The sequence below is a fragment of the Anolis carolinensis genome, chromosome 6, assembly GCF_035594765.1.
Source record: "Anolis carolinensis isolate JA03-04 chromosome 6, rAnoCar3.1.pri, whole genome shotgun sequence".
NCBI classification, from domain to species: domain Eukaryota; kingdom Metazoa; phylum Chordata; class Lepidosauria; order Squamata; family Dactyloidae; genus Anolis; species Anolis carolinensis.
The window spans coordinates 10,402,111-10,424,199 of NC_085846.1; the positions used below are offsets into that span (position 1 = coordinate 10,402,111).

General features: G+C 39.6%; 2 protein-coding genes across 2 annotated transcripts; both read right to left on the bottom strand.

The window, feature by feature from the left end:
• Positions 1 to 2,330: 2,330 nt before the first annotated feature.
• On the bottom strand, positions 2,331 to 3,525 carry LOC100561182 (vomeronasal type-2 receptor 26-like). Its single transcript, XM_062957083.1, has 2 exons — positions 3,488 to 3,525; positions 2,331 to 3,292 (listed from the first exon to the last, which is right to left on the bottom strand). The coding sequence occupies exons 1-2, from the start codon at positions 3,523 to 3,525 to the stop codon at positions 2,344 to 2,346; spliced, it is 987 nt and encodes a 328-aa protein (XP_062813153.1). The 3' UTR covers positions 2,331 to 2,343.
• Positions 3,526 to 15,853: 12,328 nt separating this feature from the next.
• LOC100561379 (vomeronasal type-2 receptor 26-like) lies at positions 15,854 to 21,564 on the bottom strand. The gene has a single exon (XM_016995373.2). The coding sequence runs from the start codon at positions 17,461 to 17,463 to the stop codon at positions 16,522 to 16,524; it is 942 nt and encodes a 313-aa protein (XP_016850862.2). The 5' UTR covers positions 17,464 to 21,564; the 3' UTR covers positions 15,854 to 16,521.
• Positions 21,565 to 22,089: the final 525 nt, after the last annotated feature.

Below are 22,089 nucleotides of genomic sequence, written 5' to 3' on the forward strand. Positions count from 1 at the left end.
CGTCCTTGCAGACGGCCAATTCTCTCACACCAGAAGCGACTTGCAGTTTCTCAAGTCACTCCTGACACACACACACACACACACACAAAACTTAAACAGAGGCTGAAGCAAGAATTGGGGAAGAGAGAGATCAGATGGAAGTTTTTAAAAATTCCCTCCATTATGTGTTGGACCTCATATCTGTGCACATGCAAATCTGCTTGTGTTTATATTAAGATATTCGCATGTGCACATACATATATGATCCAGCTCATAACTGAGGGATTTAAAAAAAACTTCTGCCAATTGTTCCCCTTCCGTCCTCACTCTTGATCCACTACAGAGGAAGGCTGTGAGGAAGGCAAGGGACCATATCTCGGGACTGACAGGTCTGTGTGTAGACCTGCTGTTAGGTCCTGGGATTTTTTTTTTTGTCTTAGATTGGAAACATGGATTTTGGTGCTGTCTGGAAGCAGCCTAATACTTTAGCATTGGGAGTTAAAATGGAGGAAATCTCCAAAGTCACTGTGGATTTTCCTTTTGTACATAGATAGATTGGAGCAAAAGCCAACTATGCACCACAAAACAAAAGCATGCTGAAACTCCTAAACCTGGTTTTATTGGTGTTGTCTGAAAAAATGGGTTCCTTAGATGCAGTGATGCAACAGTATTTAAACATATAGAAGTTCAATACATACACTCAAACACAAATGATGTCAGTAAAACAGTATTGTTACTTTCACATTAACAAGAAATAATTAGTTTTCTCAAAAGATGAAAAAAAATTCTTATGTATAGTAATAGTTATTGTGTCTTTACTACAGATGAGTAGACTCCAAATCCTTGCACAGCAAATGTTCTGGTTTCTTCACTACACATGAGCAGAGTCAACAATCACTCACAACCAGATTCGACTCACAAGAGCCTTCAATAGGTAGCTGGGTCTAAAAATGTTACTTGTAATACTAACATACAATTTGTCAACTAGAAATATCAAGCCAGTAAATGATACACATTATTTACTCGCTTATCAGAAAGCTCAACACTTGAGACATGTGGTCTATGAACAGTGCTCTTTTTCTGTGCGGTATTACTGAAAGGTGGATCCCAAAGGTAGTTTTTAAAAAAGAACTTACTGTGAGTATTATTGTATTGTTTTTGCATATTATATATCTTTGTAATGCATGTTGTATGTTCCATGTAACTACGTAGAACTACCTTCAGCCACTGTATATGTTCCCTTTAGGATCCACCTTTCAGTAATACCACACAGAAAAAGAGCACTGTTTATAGACCACATGTCTCAAGTGTTGAGCTTTCTGATAAGTGAGTAAATAATGTGTATATTTGTTGTTGTGTATTTTAAGCCATTTCTGACTTATGGTAACCCTAAGGCAAACCTTTCCACAGATTTCTTCAGAAGGGGGTATGGAGGGACGATCTTCTTTAAATCTGAGAACATTTATTTCACCCACGATCATTCTGTGGTTTTTCATGGTTTGAACTTCAGTCTCCCAGAATCTTGATCCAACATTCCAATAACTACATCATGTTGCCTATCATGAGATTTCTGAATACTTTAGAATGATCCAACACTAGAAATACAGATAACAACACAGAGACTATTTTATTATTCCACAAATCCACTGACATTTACCCATTTATTTTTGGATCACAACTTCATACAATTTCTGTTGAAAGTAATGATGACCAGCATTAGCAATGGTAGATGGTGATCTCCAGGTTAGTGCGGTGATCAATCTGATTTTGGGCTCATTCTAAAATTCTAAGTAGTAAGCCAAGATGCTGAATCCTATCGTTTAACAGAGTCTATTGAAACCCTTATCCCTTTTTTCCACTGTGTTAACCAACCTTGACATTTTTGTGTCATCTGAAAATAAGATAATAATTCCCTTCTGTAGAGTATGGTGAGTGGTCAAGTTAGCTAAAGAAAACTGAGAGCTGTAAAGGGAAATCAGGGTTGTTGTATGCTTTCCGGGCTGTATGGCCATGTTCCAGAAGTATTCACTCCTGACGTTTCGCCCACATCTATAGATGCCTGCCATAGATGTGGGTGAAACGCCAGGAGAGAATACTTCTGGAACATGGCCATACAGCCCGAAAAGCATACAACAACCCTGTGATCCCGGCCATGAAAGCCTTCGACAACACAAAGGGAAATCAACTTGTCAAAGTTCTGATTATTGCTGAACAACTATCAAATGCTCCATGTAAGAAGGCATTTTGTTTACCTCACTTTGAATCACACAATTATCTTGGAAAAAAATGTACCAGTATGTATAATCCCTAATTATGCCTTAGTAAACTCAATGGGATTTTGTATATGAAGGAAAGGCACATTCTTTAATTCCTTCTTTTTGTTAGTTGCTCCTTGCTGTTCAACTCAGGCTTCAGCAAAATAATATTGCATTTTGGTGAAAAAATACAGCCCAATAAACCAAAGCTAGAAGCCAAAATAGAGAAAATCTCCACGGCCACCATATTTTTGCCCTTCGTGCTCAGGTATGTTGGAATGAAGCACAGCCAAACACTGCAAAAGACCAACATGCTGAAGGTGATAAACTTGGCCTCATTAAAACTGTCAGGCAACTTCCTGGCTAAGAAAGCCAAAGTGAGGCTGACAAGAGCTAGGAAACCCTGGAAACCCAAAAGAGAATAAAGCATAGCGCCTGAATCTTCATTGCATTTGAGTACAATTTTTTGACTCACTGAGTACATGTCAAGGTCTGGGAACGGAGGAGAGGTTGCCAGCCAGGCCATGTTAATAACAACTTGGGTAAGAGAGCAAGAAAGAACAATGGAATATGTTAATCTCTTCCCCATCCATTGCCTTATCCTGGACCCTGGCTTGGTGGCTACGAAAGCCAGAATGACAGTGATGGTTTTGGCCAAAATGGAAGAAAGTGCCACTGAGAAAATCACGCCGAAAGCAGTTTGTTGAAGGAGGCATGTCGCCTTTCTAGGTTGGCCAATGAATAGCAGAGCACAAAGGAAGGAAAGCAGGAGGGAAGCCAGGAGAATGTAGGTGAGGTTCTTATTGTTTGCTTTGACAATGGGAGTGTCCCTGTACTTTATGAAGATGCCAAGAATGAAAACTGTGATGAGAGAAAATGTGAGTGCCAACACGGCTAACACGATGCCCAGAGGCTCTTTAAAAGACAAGAACGTGATTTCTTTTGGGAGACATCCATCCTTGTCATTGTTTGGATACTGATATCCAGGGCATGCAAAACATTCATCGGCATCTGAAAAACAAGGATTTTCATGGTGAAAAACCAATACTTTGAGGTTGCTTTAGAAATAGATTACTAGCAAATGTAGATATTAAGCATATGTGATGGATAGAAAAAGTTTCAAAAGTCATTCCAAAATGGGGAGTGCTGGCGCTTAGTTTCTAAAGTGTTTCTAAAGTATCATTAGTGAAAAATTTGTTACTATAAGGAGAGTCATGAAATTTTGTTACTTTTTCGTTATAGTAATTGCATACTTGGGAGGAGGGGCTCCTGGGGCTCCTTTGTCGCTCATTTTTACAGCTATTGAGGTGAAACTTGCTGCAATGGTAGAACAAATTTACCACTGTTCGCCCACCACATTTTACAACATTTCACTTATCCACTGATTTTGGGGGAATTTTCAAAATTTCATCTCTTCCTCATCCATCACCTTATCCTGGACCCGGGCTTGGTGGCTACAAAAGTCAGAATGACAGTCATGGTTTTGGCCAAATGGAGGAAAGTGAGAAAATCATGCCGAAAGCAATTTGTTGAAGGAGGCAGGCCACCTTCCCAGGTCGGCCAATGAATAGCAAAGCACAAAGGAAGGAAAGAAGGAGGGAGGTCAAGTGAGGTTCTTATTGTTCGCTTTGACAATGGGAGTGTCTCTGTACTTTGTAGATTCCCTTGTAGATTCCAAGAATGAAGACAGTGATGAGAAAAAATTTGAGAGCAAACATAGCTAAAATGATCCCTAGGGACTATCCAAAAGTCAAGAAAATATTTTTTTGCTGGAAACATCCATCTTTATCATCATTTGGATACTGATATCCAGGGCATTCAAAGCATTGATTGGTGTCTGAAGAACAAGAAGTTTCAAGGTGAAAACCAGCTCATTGAGATGGCTCTACAAAAAGAATGCTAATGTAGATATCAAAGCACATGCAAATTCTTAGATTTTGACATTTGGTTACCCTGTTCAGAAGGATATCTTGACTATGAGTAACAGTAAGGTCTGCACCTTTTTTGGTTTTGCCACATTGTGTTCTACCATGAAACTAATGCAATCTCAGTGCAGGGATCTGCTGAGGCTTAACCCCTGTCTGCTCACACAGTCTAGATACCAGTTGCTATTCACAACGTCAGATATAGTTTACTGGTAATAACTAGAAAATATTTTCATTTCAGTCATCTTGCAGCAAATGAAAACCTTTATAATTTATTAGAAGACCAAGTTCTGAGGTGTATGTATGATGTACAACTCATAGATAGAGAATCCTATGTTTCCTACCTGTGTAGGTTGAAATCTTGCCCTCTGGACATGGAATGCAATCATAGCAGCAAAATGACGCCCTTTCCTTCTTTCTTTTACTAAAGCCCAACTGGCATTCATTGTTACATCTAGAGTGGGGTGGTGCCTGTTCATTAAAAAAAAAACCCTGAGGTTCTTGTGGAAATCTGAACCCTATTGGATCATATAAAGGAATATACATGGCTTGGTCTTGGAATTGGATAATAATAATAATAATAATAATAATAATAATAATAATAATAATAATAATAATAATTGTATTTGTTACTCGCTCTCCTTGTGGCTCAATAAGGGTCTAACATGGTTAAAACAGATAAAAGATAACATAATTAAAATGAATATATTAAATACACACAACAAAGGATGACACCTATACTGGTAATATTCATAGTTTAAAATTGACTTGGTAGGCCTGCCGGAAGAGATAAGTGCTCAGCTGCGTCTTGAATTTTGACAATTGATTTAGCTTCTAAGCTCTTCCGGCAGGTTATTCCTCAGTCTTGGGGTGACAGATGAAAAGATTCTCTGGGTGATAGTTGCCAGTAAAATTCTGGCTGGTTGGAGTAAGTATCCCCCAAAAGACCAAGTATCTGGGGAGGATTATATGGGAGAAGGCCATCTTGTAAATAACCAGGGCCTAAGCCATATAGGACTTTAAAGGTCAAAACCACTTTGCCCAGAATCTAATTGGCAGCCTGGGGAGTGACTTTAGTGTAGGTGTAATATACTCACTCCTGGATGTTTCCATAACTACACTGGCTGCCATAATTTGAACCAACTGGAGTTTTTATACTTGGTACAAAAGTAGCCAGATGTATAGCGTATTGCAAAAGTCCGATTTTGAGATGACCAGATCATGCACTACCATTTTTAGAAAAATTTAGATACAGTGTATCAGCTGAAGCTGATAAATATTCATAGTAGTCTTGTCTATCTGGACTGATGTTTGGAAGGAGGGATATAGGAGCACTCCCAAGCTACAGACATAGTCATTCAAGGGGAGTGTAACTGGTTGGCACACCTCCTCATGAGGAACTTACTTGGTTGAAGATGCTGGGCCACACAATGGCATCATCTTGAATGATAAAACTCTTGCCTACCGGAGCCTGTGGTTCCATTGTACCAACTTTTATTTTAACAAAAGACTGATTTGGAAATGTGACCCAGTTGATAATATCAAATCCTGATAGTAATTCCCCATTTTGGTCAAAGGAAATCTCTTCCCCAGCGCTATTGTTAAATGTAACTCTTCTCAGAAAATGGTGGAGCTAAATGAAAAGAGGAAGGAATTGATGGAGAAGGGCATAGAAAGATGAAGCATATATCTCAAAGTGATCATGGTTTACATTATCAGTCACCCAAGGTGCACCAGCCCTCTCTGGCTTTCCAAATCGTAACAGCACCATTATACATTGGCTCACAATCCATATCTGCCCCAATGAGCATAAAACCCATTGTGCACTGGTCACATTCATGCCCCACACACCCTGCCCCCAATGTAGTACTGCTGTGGCAAACCATTGCTGAATATGGATGAAACTGCTCAATGCTGTTTCTCACAGACACAGATTAAGTACACTTACAAAGATGTATGTATTGTATATTCTGATCATTTAAACTTGGGGACCAGTACTTTGGTGGTAGTTTCCTGGAAGGTAGCAAACTGGTCTGTGCTGAATAAAAAGTATTTTCACAATAAACAGTATATTTAATGCAGTACCACTAGGTAAAAGTAAAGGTTTTCCCCTGACAATAAGTCCAGTCGTGACCGACTCTCGGGGTTGGTGCTCATCTCCATTTCTAAACCGAAGAGCCAGCGTTGTCCGTAGACACCTCCAAGGTCATGTGGCTGGCATGACTGTATGGAGCGCCGTTACCTTCCCACCGGAGCGGTATTTATTTATTTATTTATTTCCAATATTTCTATCCCGCCCTTCTCACCCAAAGGGACTCAGGGCGGCGTACAATTGGTACCTATTGATCTACTCACATTGGCATGTTTTCGAACTGCTAGGTTGGCAGGAGCTGGGGCTAACAGCTGGCGCTCATTCCGCTCCCGGGATTTGAACCTGGCACCTTTTGGTCCGCAAGTTCAGCAGCTCAGCACTTTAACGCACTGTGCCACCAGGGGCCATGATCTCATTTATTAAAACTTGTTAATCTAAATATGCATACGAGGCACCAATGTAAGAAGAACATTTTCAAATAGTTGTAAATTGGAACAAAATAATAGTATTCCACCTTTCACACAAAACACATCTCCTGACTTACCATACTGAATTATTCATTTTAAAAAAAAACTTTTGCATTAATGAAATTACCTGCCATGGATGCATATTTGAATGATCCTCTCTTGCACCATTCGGCACTGCTCTGTGTTTCAATTTAGATGAATATACGGCTTGCAATGCATGTGCAATGGCATAGACAGCATTGTAGATGCTGTAGCTGTGGCTGGTCATGCTCATTTCAAAAACAGAAGCAGGAAGAGTCTCTAGCTTCTCCTTCCCGGTGCAGAACATATTATTCTTTTTGTCTAATGAAGGCAAGTTGCAGTTAAATACCTCTTTCCAGAAAAACCACAGAAACTTGTCTTTTTTAGCTGAGAGAGGGTTTCTTGTCTGAAGAAAGCGTTTGAATCCTGAAGGGGCTTTTGAATGAACTTCAAAGGAAATAGCCCCTTGAAGGAAATCTATATCCCAGTCTCTTGCAAAAGAAAGCATTGCAAACTCCATCTGAGCTGTCATAACCCACACTTTTGTGCTGATTTGCAGGGGTGTATCCTTTATTTCTGCAATATATATCATCAGTCTTATAACCATAATAGTAGAAGTTTCACCATGCACAAGAATCACATTGGCAGTACTTCCCATAACATCTGTAATCATTTTATAATATTTCTCGGCAGATGTATCAAGTGTATTAATAAAGTTGATTTTGGGAAATCTTGCTATGAAACTGAAGCAGATGCCCACGTGAGTAAACATGGGAAAAACATATTGTACAAATCGCTCCCCAGTATCGTCATCTTGACAAACTACTCCAATCAATATCCATTTGAAATGCAAGAGTAACCAGACAATCCCTCTATACTGATAACCAATGTGGGGGAACATCTGGTGGAAGAAAATACCTTGTTCTTCATTATTCACCATTGGAGATGTTCCAAAAATAAACTAAATATTAAAATAGAGAGAAACATGAAGATAAATGAAATCTGAATTAACATTTCTATTCCCTTTAAATATTGTATCTTGGAATGTTGCTTTTATTTTTGTTCATGCAATGGATTTTCTAATACTAATTGTGCTGAAATACACTGGCAAATTGACTTCCACTGGAGCATCTGAACTCCAAATCAATGAGTTCTCAGTATTAGGTTAGCTCATGTTAAAAGTCCTTAGCATGTACAGTCAAAGTCTGTGGACCTGAACAGCGGTCAGAAACTGCAATCAACTGGAGTAGCTTTATGTTTATATCCAACCTCAAATTCAAGATCCTGCTTTTGAATTAAACATTTTCCATCCATTATTTTCGAAAGACTGCATAGTCCTGCATCAGTCTATCCAGAATTTCAGATCTTCATAAGTGGCATGTTGCATGTCTCACGACCTCAACAGGATTGGAGAAGCACATCCATGAAGTCCATGGAGTTTCTCCAGGCATCCCACCACTTCTCTAATCCCTGTGCATTTGGCTATGAAGAAGGGATTACCAGGTGCTTTTCAGTTCCTGTCTTCTAACCAAGAAAGGAGTGGCAGAGAGAGACAGCTTTGAAGCTTCAAAGTAAGTGAGAACAAGGAGTTGAGATTGGGCAGAATAAGGAGAAAGAACCCTCCACCCCACAGAACTCAAATAAGATCTTCACACATATGCATAGAATTAGAAGAGACCCTAAGAGCCATCCGTCCCAAGTCCTTATCATCCAGGAACATAGAATCAAATCATCCCCAACAGATGCACATCCACCCTCTGCTTCAAAACCACGTTCCAAGGCATATTCCACTGCCAAACAGCTCTTATCATCATTCAGACATCCTAAATCTGGGGCACATAAAGAGTCAATGAGCAAAATCAAGTGATCAAAATCTCAAAGGCTGAACTATTACATGCACAACCTGACCAAATGCATTTCAAATGTTTTCTTAAGCAAGGCATACTCAGCTACGGATTTTCCAGTTTCACAAAAATATAGTCTGTGGCAACTTAGTTTCATTGTCAGCTACCCATCCAAATATTAAGATCAGATGGGATCTGGTATCTTTATGGTATATTTAGGCATTAGCTTCCTATTATATGTTGGACTGTAGAAATATGACTGAAGAATGGAAAACAGTCTTCTGTATGAAGCAATGTAACATGTCAAACTAACATGTCAGAATGGTAAACCAAACTCTCTCTTTTCATAATGTTATATTTATGCACAATTTTCCCCATTGTGAAGCATATGTAAAGCCACCTTGAGTCCCCCTTCAGGGTAGAGAAAGGTGGGATATAAAAAGAGTAAATGAATAAATACAATTTGATGGATTACAATTAGGTTTTACAGATTGTTAAGATTTTGTGCTTGTACACACATCTTACTTGTGGCATCTTGTATATAGACAGGATAGTTGCCAAGTGAAGACAATAGTCAGTGTGAGCTCCTGAAATCACAGCTGCTGGAAGATTCTCAGTCTCACATTTATAATTGACAGCAAGTCTGCGCCGTCTGGACAAAAGTTCCATTGCAGCAAGGTAGGTCCCAATTTCAGTGAAACGGTTGTTATAGATGTGGAAACCCAAGGTGACATTGGGAAAGCGTTGTTGGTTTTCATTGGTCTCCTTTACAGAAAATGCCAAGGCCGCAATGTGCTGATAGAGATGAGTAAATAGCCTGTAAGGAGTGATATTTTCTTTATAATTGTCTCTCTTCTTGAAATAAAAGCATTTGCTCCATTTCAATCAAATGTAACACTCACCCATCATAAAGCAGAGTATAAGAATGTGAGGGAGGCAGAGCGTGAGACAGCAGGAAAGTTTGTATTTTGCTGGCAATCAGTGGAAACATTGAAAACATTGACACAAAAGTTTTACAAACTAATTCAAAAGCCCTATCACCTGAAATAGCTCTGGTGTTAATATCAGTGCACGAGTATCTCTCGAATTCTATGTATTGTTCAATTTTTTAACTCCAATCTTTCTTCAGCAGGATTCTAGAGAAAGGAATGTATGGTGACACACCTGTCCAGCCTCACCATATGCCTTGGGCCAAATCCACTGAATGTGAATTCAAATGAAGATTCTTTTTCTCATCTAATCTTTAGTAATATTTCATATGGCTAAGAAAATATTATACTTTGGTGTTTAAACTCCTCATGACAGAAGTGATAGCAATTCTGAATAGAGTGTTATATGACTAACAGAGTGTTAAATGAGTAATATATATGTGTGTGTGTTTCCATTCATGCCCTTTTTGTATACATAAAAGAGTACAGTATATGCCAGGCCTGTACAGACATCAGCCCTCCAGGTCTTTTGGACTTCAACTCCCACACTTCCTAACATCCTGGTATATACTCATGTACAACTTGTTCTCATGCACAAGTCGATGGAACGTTTGGAAGCCAAAATTATGGATTTTCATTTGACCCATGGATAAATCAAGGATATTCCACACTGAGATAAGAGCACAAGTGTCACCTCAGATGTCCACCTGACCCTGGCTGCCACTGCCATTTCCCCACCCAGGCATTGAAAAAGAGCAGAAGTGATGGAGATTGTTTTTGTTCTCCCAAAATGGACTAAGTTTTCATCTTTCACCACACTACTCAGAGCATGGAGTGGGACCTTTTCAATTACAATTAAGGCACAATACCCACATTGACTAATAGAGATGTTGATTTAAGTGTTTGGGATTTTTTTAACCTTCTTGACTTCTACATGTGTATGCAGGTTAAATAACACATATTTGAATATGCAAGTCTGTCAGGTTCATCTTTTAGATCCACCCTGTGATTAGAATATATCTTGAATCAACTAACATATCATAGGGTTTTTTTTAAAAAAGAATAAAAATATTGTTTTACTAACAAAACAATTGTAATAGATAATGTAGGGGGTTGTATTACACTAGACCTAGTTCTTTTGAATAGAAATCTTTAACCAGCCATTTTAATATATGCACTCACAAAGAACTCTGACAAACCTGAAAATTAATAGACTGTATTAACTGCAATAATGTGAAGAATCATCCTTGGGTTTCATTTACTGAAAAGCAAAATGGTGATGAAAAGGAGATGAATGAATAGTAAAATGGCCAAGGGAGAGGGCCATATTTACTGAGATATAAGAATTTTGTTGACATTGATTCAATGGCATTTAAGCTAAATCATGCCTAACTTATACATTATTTCAATTTGGCTTCATTTTCATTGGCACCACCATGCATTAACAAGCAAATTGAAAAATGCCTGCATTTAAAATTTATTATGTAATGAAATACTGAGCTACTTACAGAGGAACATCAGAAACTTCTTGAGATGGAGGTCTTTCAAATGTTATATTCTTTGAAAATATATAGATCTGAGACACGATTCCTCCAATGATGATCTCTCTGGGTTCATAATATTGATATTCTGTGTGGACAGGTTCTCTGAAGGAACACTGAACACTTGGATTCTTGCCTACCACTTGAGACAGTAACATTACCACCATAAAGGCCAACACTTTCCGAAACAAACTTAAATTTGTGTTAGCCACCTCTTTCCACATTGCCATTCTAGAACTTCTGACTAGGAAGACCTGGTTTATCTGGTTCCTTCCTCTGCAAATTCAAAGCCAGAATAGTGAGCTGTAAAGAAGCAGTATCTGTACAGTGTTTAGCTTTTGCCCACGTTATGAAGGGCACAGGAGGTATTAATAATAGGTCTTTCTTCACAGATTTCTTTGAGGCCACTTCAACTCCTTAGAGATAGACAAAAAGAAGCACAAGTAATTATATTGGCTTAGTTAAATATAGAATTTGAACATTACTGACTTTGGAAACATGTTTATTACAGCTCAGCAAAACTATTCCTGATCTTTGGGGAACAACTAAATTAATTGTTAGGTGGCTTTCATTTTTCCTTCTGACCATATCTAACTGTAATGGTTTTGATGACAACCTGAATGCTCCCTACTTGGAAAATGAGTTCCACTTCTGTGATGCAGCTTCAGCATCTAGGCAAAAAGCAGTGAACAGATAAATCAGAGATGCCTCCCTACCGTGCTGCCATTGATAACCATTGAACTCCATGACAATTGGAAAGCTGAAACTTACAATCAAAGCACACTACATCATGCCATGGCCATATTGAACGACTAAAATGTATCTTAAATACTTTTACCCTTGAGTTAACCTTTGAATGGCCTTAAGCTTTCCTAAGATGTCTTGCACATGGTGTTTATTTTCACATGGAAGTATTGTTGATAAATAAATAACAAAGATAAAGTGGTACACACATACACACAGGTTGCAGTTTTCCCCATCTCAATAGGGTGAGGGACTTCAAAAGCTCAAACTTGGTTTAAACAAGTCCACAAACACACATAGCAGTGAATTATATGGTTTATTATTGGCAAGTCAGCCCCTTCCCAGTGGGTAGGATGGCCATGTACTCCTTGTGTAATGCCCTGAAACCACCAACTTCAGTGCACAGGAGATTTTGTTCCTTCCCCGAGATCACAAATACCATATGGGAACTCTGCCGGCCCTAAGTCTGCTTGTAGGGCCAGTTCCCCAAATTGCACCTCTAGAAATCGAGCTGAAGGCTCCTGCTGCATCTGAGTGGACTTCAATCCATCACCCACTAGGAGCCTACTAGGAAAACCCATTAATGTTTTGAGGAATTGTAGCTAAGCACACAAGTCTTTCTTGGCGCCCTTCATAAGGCAGATGTGATGGTGTAGTTTGGGCACGCCTGCTGTGATCCAAACTAATCTCATACAAACACCCTCCCTGGCAACATCACCCTGTAAGCAAAGTTCAGGTGGGCCAGCAGTGGCTAAACTTGCTTCAGCATAATCTTCTTTTGCCTGCTCCTTCTAGAAGTTCAGTTATGCACTGCAACTTGTCAATCAGCAAGTGAAATATGCCTTCTACCTAGTCTAACAATATCCTCAAGCAAACAAGTTGTGCCTGTCTCTTTGAGTGCTGAACCCATCATGGCTAGTGTGCGATGTGTGACCACCAGTCCCAGTTGTAACAACACCATTTGGCCTTCCACTGCATTTTCTGTTCCTGTCAGGCCAGGTTGGGCACTGGATGCCCATGGTCCAATTCTCTGTTACCATCATGTGTGAAGTAGAGACCAGACAGGGTGCCCCAGAGGTTAGGGGCTGGGCTTCTGCCAAGAGAGAAAACCAAGGTGTGGGAAGTGCAGATAGGCTGCAGGGCAGTTTCATGTACCTACTGGGCAGCAACCATCAACTGTGGTTGCATGAACTTCATCTGGGGGAATATCAGATGTTGACAAGCTGGAAAGCGTCCAGAGGAGGGCAACTAAAATGATCAAAGGTCTGGAGAACAAGCCCTATGAGGAGAGGCTTAAAGAACTGGGCATGTTTAGCCTGCAGAAGAGAAGGCTAAGAGGAGACATGATAGCCATGTACAAATATGTGAGGGGAAGTCATAGGGAGGAGGGAGCAAGCTTATTTTCTGCTGCCCTTCAGACGAGGACACGGAACAATGGCTTCAAACTACAGGAAAGGAGACTCCACCAGAACATCAGGAAGAACTTCCTCACTGTGAGGGCTGTTTGGCAGTGGAACTCTCTCCCCTGTACTGTGGTGGAGGCTCCTTCTTTGGAGGCTTTTAAGCAGAGGCTGGATGGCCATCTGTCAGGGGTGCTTTGAATGCGATTTCCTGCTTCTTGGCAGGGGGTTGGACTGGATGGCCCTTGAGGTATCTTCCAACTCTACTATTCTATGATTCTATGATTCTATCTGCATAAGTCTGGGTTGGGCTGGTGCTGCCCTCTTTGTTGGCTTTGCTGTGTGCTGTGATGGAACTGACACCAGCCTATGACCTCTGGGGACACCCAGCTGGTCTCCAGTCCATGGTCAGAATTTCACCAGGTACTTGCTGTCTTTTAATCACCACTATCACAACCTGCAGAAACAGAAAATGGAATTTGTCTGTTAGCTGTTGGAGAGTGACAATGCATCCCAGTCGATTGAAAGGTAACGAATGGCCAGGTGTGGTTCCCCGCATGATTATGCTTCCTCCTCTGCATAGATTTTATTGTACTGCACCTGTAAGTGGAAAAGGTTTTTCTCCCCAGAAACATGGGATAGAGTTTGGTCCTCCCTCAGTGGTGGATCACAGGTCCAGCTAAGAGAGTGCAAGTTGGTTGTGATCCCCTGGAAAAATTCATGGTGACCTTGTTTCCTGTGGCTGACAGAGTGTGATATGCACAAATAGTCCATTGTGTTGCTGTTGTTGATTATATATATTTGTGTTTCTGATATATTGTTGTTGTTTGTAATGCTATTATATTCGAGAATTGGGCATACTCGCCAAGGCAATAAGCTCAGTGCAAAATGGCCACTGCTGCCGTGAAGACTTGTGAGAGCATCAGGAACATGGATCCACTCCCATGTTCAGAGAGAGTTTGCCACCAATGGTTGTCTCTGACCCCAAGACAGTGTGGTGAGAATATAGGGAGCCCCGAACTCACAAACTACAGGGAATTGTACCTCATGGACTACTTATTAACCTGTGCCACATTCTGGTAAAGTGGCGTGGAGGCCACAGATGTGCCCTCCCCCACCCCCCCAACACACATATACACACCTGCTGCCCCAGCTGAAGCATAGCCTAGGACATCTCTGCCAAGGTGAGAATTTCCCCAGAAGCCTGGGAAGTGATGCAAACTGGCTCCCTGCCATGGAGATGCTCAGCACAACAGAGAGCACCACAGAAGTGTCCGTATGGCCACACAGGCCATGGTGAAGGCCAGGAAGTTGAGCACCACCACCCAAGGCCAAGAGAACAACAGAAGAGGGACCTGGGATGAAGTGAGGACCAGGGTCCCCATGAGACAGGAGCACTGTACCTTCATCGGTGGGACACCATCCCCCTCCCCCCTCCAGCTCCCTTGTTTTCATAATCCACAGCCCAGCTGCCCATGAACACTTCGTTCCAATAGAGACATTGAATCAATTGGTTTTACCGGTAGATTGATTCAACACTTTATTTAATGGTTCTAAACTTGGTGAGACTGATTGATACAACTTCAGCCAAGCAGTTAAGGATTCCTAGATTACGTATAACTATTTGGCAATGCCTCCTAGTAATTCGTTACATTTAGAGATTGCAAGAACAGCCCCTGTGTCTTTCAACAAGACACTAAGCAGATATATTGAAAGGAAGAGAATTGGTTGGACAATGTTGGTATTCATCAGAAGAATGATATGGCACATTTTCTATGATACTACACAAGTTTAAATGAAGTCTGATCAAGCCTCATTTTTAAACAAAGGAAGTGTGAGTTCAAGAATGAGGAATATAATGGCAGACAACAACACTGGGTGGCCCATTTAAAATATACATGAAACTTCTATTTACCTATCTAGGCAACGATACTTAAAGTTCATTTACTTAAAGCAGTGGTTCTCACTGATGGGCCGTGAGACCTAAAATATGGTCCATGAGACACGCAGGGTAAATCACCTCTAAATGATTAGATATGGTTTCTGTGGGTGTGCAGATGGTGACTACTAGGTGGCATATGTTCTGTATCAGAAACTTGAGCTGATGTGGTCTATCCAGTGCAATTTTCTGAATCAGCACCCCAAATAACCAAACCGAATCTAAAGTTGACCAAAAACTGAATCGTAACCCTTTTGGTATTGATGTTGGAGAGTAGTCCCTTGTCAAAGTGCTCCTGGTCAAAAAAAGGTTGGGAACCACTGCTCTAAAACAAATCTCATCTCAATATTTATAATATTTATAATTTATCAACATACTGGATCCTATCTCCCCCTCCATCCTTAAAAGTCAGAATGATAAATATTAAAGGAAAATTGAGTGAGAACAAATGACAGTTTGATAAAAACACATGGAAAATAGACTAAATACTAGTAGAAAGGGCTTAATAATTGACCAATCTTTCCTTTGTCATCAAACAAAATGATGTGTCTGTAGGTGAAAATGATGTTATGAATATTTTGACTGAAAAAGAGAAATGATGCCACTTAAAAAGTGGACAGAAGGGATTTCTACATTGCAGTTGTTAAAACTCCTCTAAGTTTCCAATCTAACATCATTCTAAAATTTTCATTGATAGTTAACACACGTGTTGCAGGCTTGGGGTTTTAGTATTTACTTTTTTTTTATCCCACTTTTCTGTCCATAAGGACTCAAGGCAGCAACCAATAGCATGATACAACACAATAAAATGTTAAAACAAGGCAAATCTTATACATACAAATACAAAAATCAAACAATTCAATGTGTGTCAATAAAATAAAATAAATACAGTAGAGTCTCACTTATCCTACGTTCTGGATTATCCAATGCATTTTTGTAGACAATGTTTTCAATACATCATGATATTTTGGTGCTACATTTGTAAATACAGTAATTACTACATAGCATTACTGCGCATTGAACTAATTTTTCTGTCAAATTTGTTGTATAACATGATGTTTAATAGGCTTTTCCTTAATCCCTCCTTATTATCCAACATATTCGCTTATCCAACATTCTGCTGGCCCGTTTATGTTGGATAAGTGAGACTCTACTGTATTACATTTAAAAATTGAACACTCCCCCTCCTCCCAAAAAATACAACACAACCACAGCTTTATTAACAAAGTATTGGATACTCAATTTTGAATCACATGTAAAGTAAATCCTACGCAACTGACACAATTATCTTGAAAAATATCTCTAAGATATAATGATGGATAAATGAGGGCAGTGGAATTGGATTACAGGTAACATTAGCTGTGTTTGAAAAGTAGGTGAGTTCTTTAGTTCCTCCTTTTTATTAGCTGTTTCTTGCTGTTTAGCTCAGGCTTCACTAAAATAATGTAGCATTTTGGTGTAAAGATACAGCTCAATAAACCAAAACTGGAAGCCAAGATAGAGAAAATCTCCACAGCCACCATATTCTTGCCCTTCGTGCTCAGGTATATTGGAATGAAGCACAGCCAAACACTGCAAAAGACCAACATGCTGAAGGTGATAAACTTGGCTTCATTAAAACTGTCAGGTAACTTCCTGGCTAAGAAAGCCAAAGTGAAGCTGACAAGAGCTAGGAAACCCAGGAAATCCAAAAGAGCATAAAGCATACTGCCTGAACCTTCATTGCATTTGAGTACAATTTTTTTGCTCACTGAGTACATGTCAAGGTCTGGGAATGGAGGAGAGGTTGCCAACCATGCAATGCTAACAGCTGCTTGGGTAAGAGAGCAAGAAAGAACTATGGAATATGCCAATCTCTTCCCCATCCATCGCCTTACCCTGGACCCTGGCTTGGTGGTGATAAAAGCTAGAAGGACAATGATGGTTTTGGCCAAAATGGAAGAAAGCGCCACTGAGAAAACCATCCCGAAAGCAGTTTGTTGAAGGAGGCAGACCACCTTCCCAGGTCGGACAATGAATAGCAAAGCACAAAGGAAGGAAAGCAAGAGGGAGGCCAGGAGAATGTAGGTGAAGTTCCTATTGTTCGCTTTAACAATAGGAGTGTCCCTGTACTTCATGAAGATGCCAAAAATGAAGACTGTGATGAGAGAAAATTTAAGAGCAAACACAACTAAAATGATCCCCAAAGGTTCTTCAAAAGTCAAGAAGATGATTTCTTTGGGCAGACATCCATCCTTGTCATTGTTTGGATACTGATATCCAGGGCATTCAAAACATTCATTGGTATCTGAAAAACAAGGAGTGTCAAGGTGAAAAACCAGCATCATTGTGGCTGCTCTACAAATAGACTGCTAGCTAATGTCGATATCAACCTCTTAAAAAATATATCTTTGCTATGAGAAACATCAAGATCTGCACTTTTTTGCCAGAATTTGTTCTATCTAAAACCAAGGCAATCTGAGTGTATGCTGCTGTTATACTGATAATATACATGGACTTAGCCAACAGAGGCTTTCTTCTCATGTTTCCACATCCACATACTTTTAAATGTAGCAAATGGGCAAAATGTAAAAAATCAAAGGATCTGCCGATGCTTAACTTCCTGTCTATCTGCAGTCATTATACACAACATTAAACATATTTGGAGAGCATTTTTATATCAGCCATCTTTCAGCTAATATAAAACTTTATAATATACTAGGCAATCAGTTTCTGAGATGTAGGTATGATGCCCAAGACAACTGATAAATACAGAATATTCTGAGCCTTACCCATGTAGTTTGCAATCTTGCCCTCTGGACATGGAATGCAGTCATAGCAGCAAAATTGCTCTCCTTCCTTCTTTCTTTTATGAAAGCCCAACTGGCATTTCTTGTTACATCTAGAGAGGGGTTGTGCCTATCCATTGAAAGAAAACACACACACACACAAACTGGAGTGTCTTCTGGAAAATTGAATCCTGATGGCTCAGCTGAAGAAATATACATGTTGTATACACAATTATTTTCTGTAACTGGATGATAGTCTTATGAACACATGTATGACTTACTTTGGATGGAAACCTCTTTTACACCATCTGAAACCTCCCTTCTGCCAATCATAATTCTTGGAGTGCTAGTATGCTAAGTATGTGGCTGGAAGCATTAGAAAGCATTAGGCAGGAGGGAGTGACGAAGAAATATTTTATTTTGTAAAAATATCAACTGGAATCCTGCCTCCAGTTCTGGGCATCACAAATCAAGAAGTATATGGACATTAAGCTAGAATGGGTTCAGAGAAAGGCAACCAAAAAGATCAAAGGTCTGGAGGCCAAACCTTATGAGGAGCAGTTTAGGGAGTTGAGTATGCTCAGCTTGGAGAAATGAAGGTTGAGAGGGGATGGGATAGCCATGTTTACACATCTTAAAGGACGTCACATTGAAGAGGTGGCGAGATTTTTTTCTGCTACTCTAGAAACTAGGATATGGAACAATTGATTCAAATGGCAGAAAAAGATATTCCACATATACATTAGGAAGAATTTCCTGATGGCAAGAGTTGTTAAACAGTGGAACATGCTGCCTGTGAATGTGCTGGAGTCTTCTTCTCTGGAGGTGCTTTGATTTGTTTACCCTCATACACTGAATGGTGCTTCTGGTCTTCTCTCAACTGTAGGATTTGATGATTCTAGAACTGATATGCATTGAATTGGTTTGTTTGTAAATCAATGTCCTTTGAATACCACCAGTTCCCATCTCAGTTCTCCAGACAAAGAGAAGATGAACATCTAACACCCTTAACATTATCCCCTAGCTTGGTAGCTGGAAAGATTATAGAAATTGGAGTGGGGGATACTGAGTCTTGTATTATTCATATGTGATGCAGGATTTTGGGAACCATTGACTTAAATTTTTGTCAAGACTACCATCACTGTATCATTACAAATAAGGACATTCTGTTTGTTTTGCCACTGCCAGAAAACTCTTTTGTCATATTTAAACATTGGACAATATTGTTCTTGGTTATATCTAGTCTGATGAGGAGAGGCATCTATGTCAATATTTGAAGAATAACCTTCATCACAAGATAAATATCTGGCTTCATTCTGAATGCGAACTTACCTGGTTGAAGATGCTGAGCCACACAATGGCATTGTCTTGAATAACAAACTTCTTCTCTTCAGAAGCTTGAGGGTCCATCTTACCAACTTTTATTTTAACAAAAGTCTGATTTGGAAATGTGACCCAGTTGATAATATCAAATCCCGCTAATAATTCCCCATTTTGATCAAAGGAAACCTCTTCCCAGGCACTATTGTAAAATGCAACTCTTCTCAGAAAATGATGGAGCTAAATGAGAATAGGAAAGAATTGATGGAGAGATGCATAGAAAAAAGGAAAAATATATCTCAAAGTGATAATGCATGCTTCACACTATTAGTGAAGTATCATCCTCTTCCAATGTGCATCAGCACTCTCTTGCTGGTGTCCCAATTTGCAACAGAAACACTGCACATTGGATCACATTTCATGCCTGTCTCAATGGGCATAAGATTAAATGCACAATGGTTACATTGCTGACCCCCCCCCCCCTCAGTAATGTCATGGGAATGCCTTGCTGAATATGGAGGCCATGAAACTGCTAAATACTATTTTCCATACATGTAGCTACACTTTTGACGTCTGTAGACATCACATGCAACTTCTGGAATGATCCCATCAGCATTGCCTCTGAAAAATCCTGCAAATCTCTTGGGAAGACAGGCGGACAAATGTCAGCATCCTGGAAGAAGCAAAGACCACAAGCATTGAAATGATGACCCTCCTCCATCAACTTTGCTGGACTGGCCAGTTTGTCCAAATGTCTGATCATTGCTTCCCAAAGCAATTACTATACTCCCAACTCAAGAACGCAAAACGGAATGTTGGTGGACAGGAAAAGACATTTAAAGATGGACTGAAAGCTAACCTTAAAACTGTGGCATAGACACCAAGAACTGGGAAGCCCTGGCCCTTGAGCGCTCTAATTGGAGGTCAGCTGTGACCAGCAGTGCTCTGGAGTTCGATTAGGCACAAATGGAGGGCAAAAGGAGAAATGTGTCAAGAGGAAGGCGCATTAAGCTAACCCTTGCCTGGACCACCTTCCACCTGGAAATCAATGTCCTCACTGTGAAAAAACATGCAGATCAATAATAGGTATCGGTCACCTATGGACCCACCACCAAGACCCTATACTTAGAAGGCAGTCATACCTGCCCACAAGGAATCACCTATGATGATGATGATGATAATGATGATGAGCTACGCTTATGAAGATGTAAGTTTCCAATCAAATTCTGTCCCTTTAATACCTTTGGGCCCAGAACTTTGGTGATAGTTTCCTGCAAGGTACCAAACTGGTCTCTGCTGAATGATAGGTCTACTCACTATGAGCATTATATTTAATGCAAAAACACAACAAAATATAATTCATCAAAACTTGTCAATTTAAATATGCGTAGAAGGCACTAACCACAATCTTTTCAAAAGATCAAAAGGATCAAGTACACCTAGGCTCTAATGTAAGCAGGACACTTTCAAATACATGTAATATGGAAAAATAATAATAGCATATCAGCTAGAGACCCATATTTCACCTTTTATACAAAACACATCTCCTGACTTACCATAGTGAAGAATCAATTGCTGCATTATTAATTTTTAAAAACCCTTCTGCATTAGTGAGATTACCTGCCATGGATGTATATTCCAAAGTTGCTTTCTTGCACTATTCAGTAATGCTCTGTGTTTCAATTTAGATGAATACATGGCCTGTAAAGCATGTGCAATGGCATAGACAGAATTGTAGATGCTGTAACTGTGGCTGGTCATGCTCATTTCAAAAACAGAAGCAGGAAGAGACTCCAACTTCTCCTTCCCAGTGCAGAACATGTTATTATCCTTGTCTAATGAACGATTAGGCAAGTTGCAGTTAAATACCTCTTCCCAGAAAGTCCACAGAAACTTGTCTTTTTTTGCTGAGAGAGGATTTCTTGTCTGAAGAAAATGTCTGAATCCTGAAAGGGCCTTTGAATGAACCTCAAAGGATACAGACCGATGAAGGAATTCTATATCCCAGTCTCTTACCAATGAAAGCATTGCAAACTCCATCTGTCATAATCCACACCTTTGTGCTGATTTCCAGGAGTGTATCCTTTATTTCTGCAACATATATCATCATTCTTATAACTATAATAGTAGGACTTTCACCATGAACAACAATCACATTGGCAGTACTTCCCATAAAAACTGTCATCATTTCATAAGATTTCTCTGCAAATTTATCAACTCTATCACTCAAGGCATATTTGGGCAGTCTTGCAATGAAATGAAAGCAAATGCCTTTCAGAGCAAACGTGGGAAGAACGTTTTGTACAAATATTTCTCCAGTATCATCATTCAGACAAACTACTCCAATCCAAATCCAGTTGAAATGCAGAAGTAACTGGAGAATCCCATCATACTGATAACCAGAATTTGGGAACATACGGTGGAGGAAGACATCTAGAGCGTGATTATTCACCACAGGAGAGGATCCAAAGATAAGCTACAATATTTTTAAAAATAGAGGAATTGAAGTGATCTCAAACATGAACATCAATGAAACCTGAATCAAAATTTCTATTTCCATTCAATATTGTATTATGGCATATTGCTTAAAAACCTCTAGGAAACAATACAGCACCATGTTCCAAGGCAGCATATTCCACTGCCAAACAGCTCTTATTGTCAGTCAAGCATCCTAAATTTGAGGTACATAAGAGTCATTGAGCAAAATCAAGTGATCAAAATCTCAATGACTGAACTATCACATGCACAAACTGTATGTATCCTTAAGTCAGCTGCCAACGTATGGTGACCACATGAATTTCAAAGGTTTTCTTAAGCAATTACTCAGATATGAATTTTCCAGTTTCTCAAAAAAAAAAAAGTCTG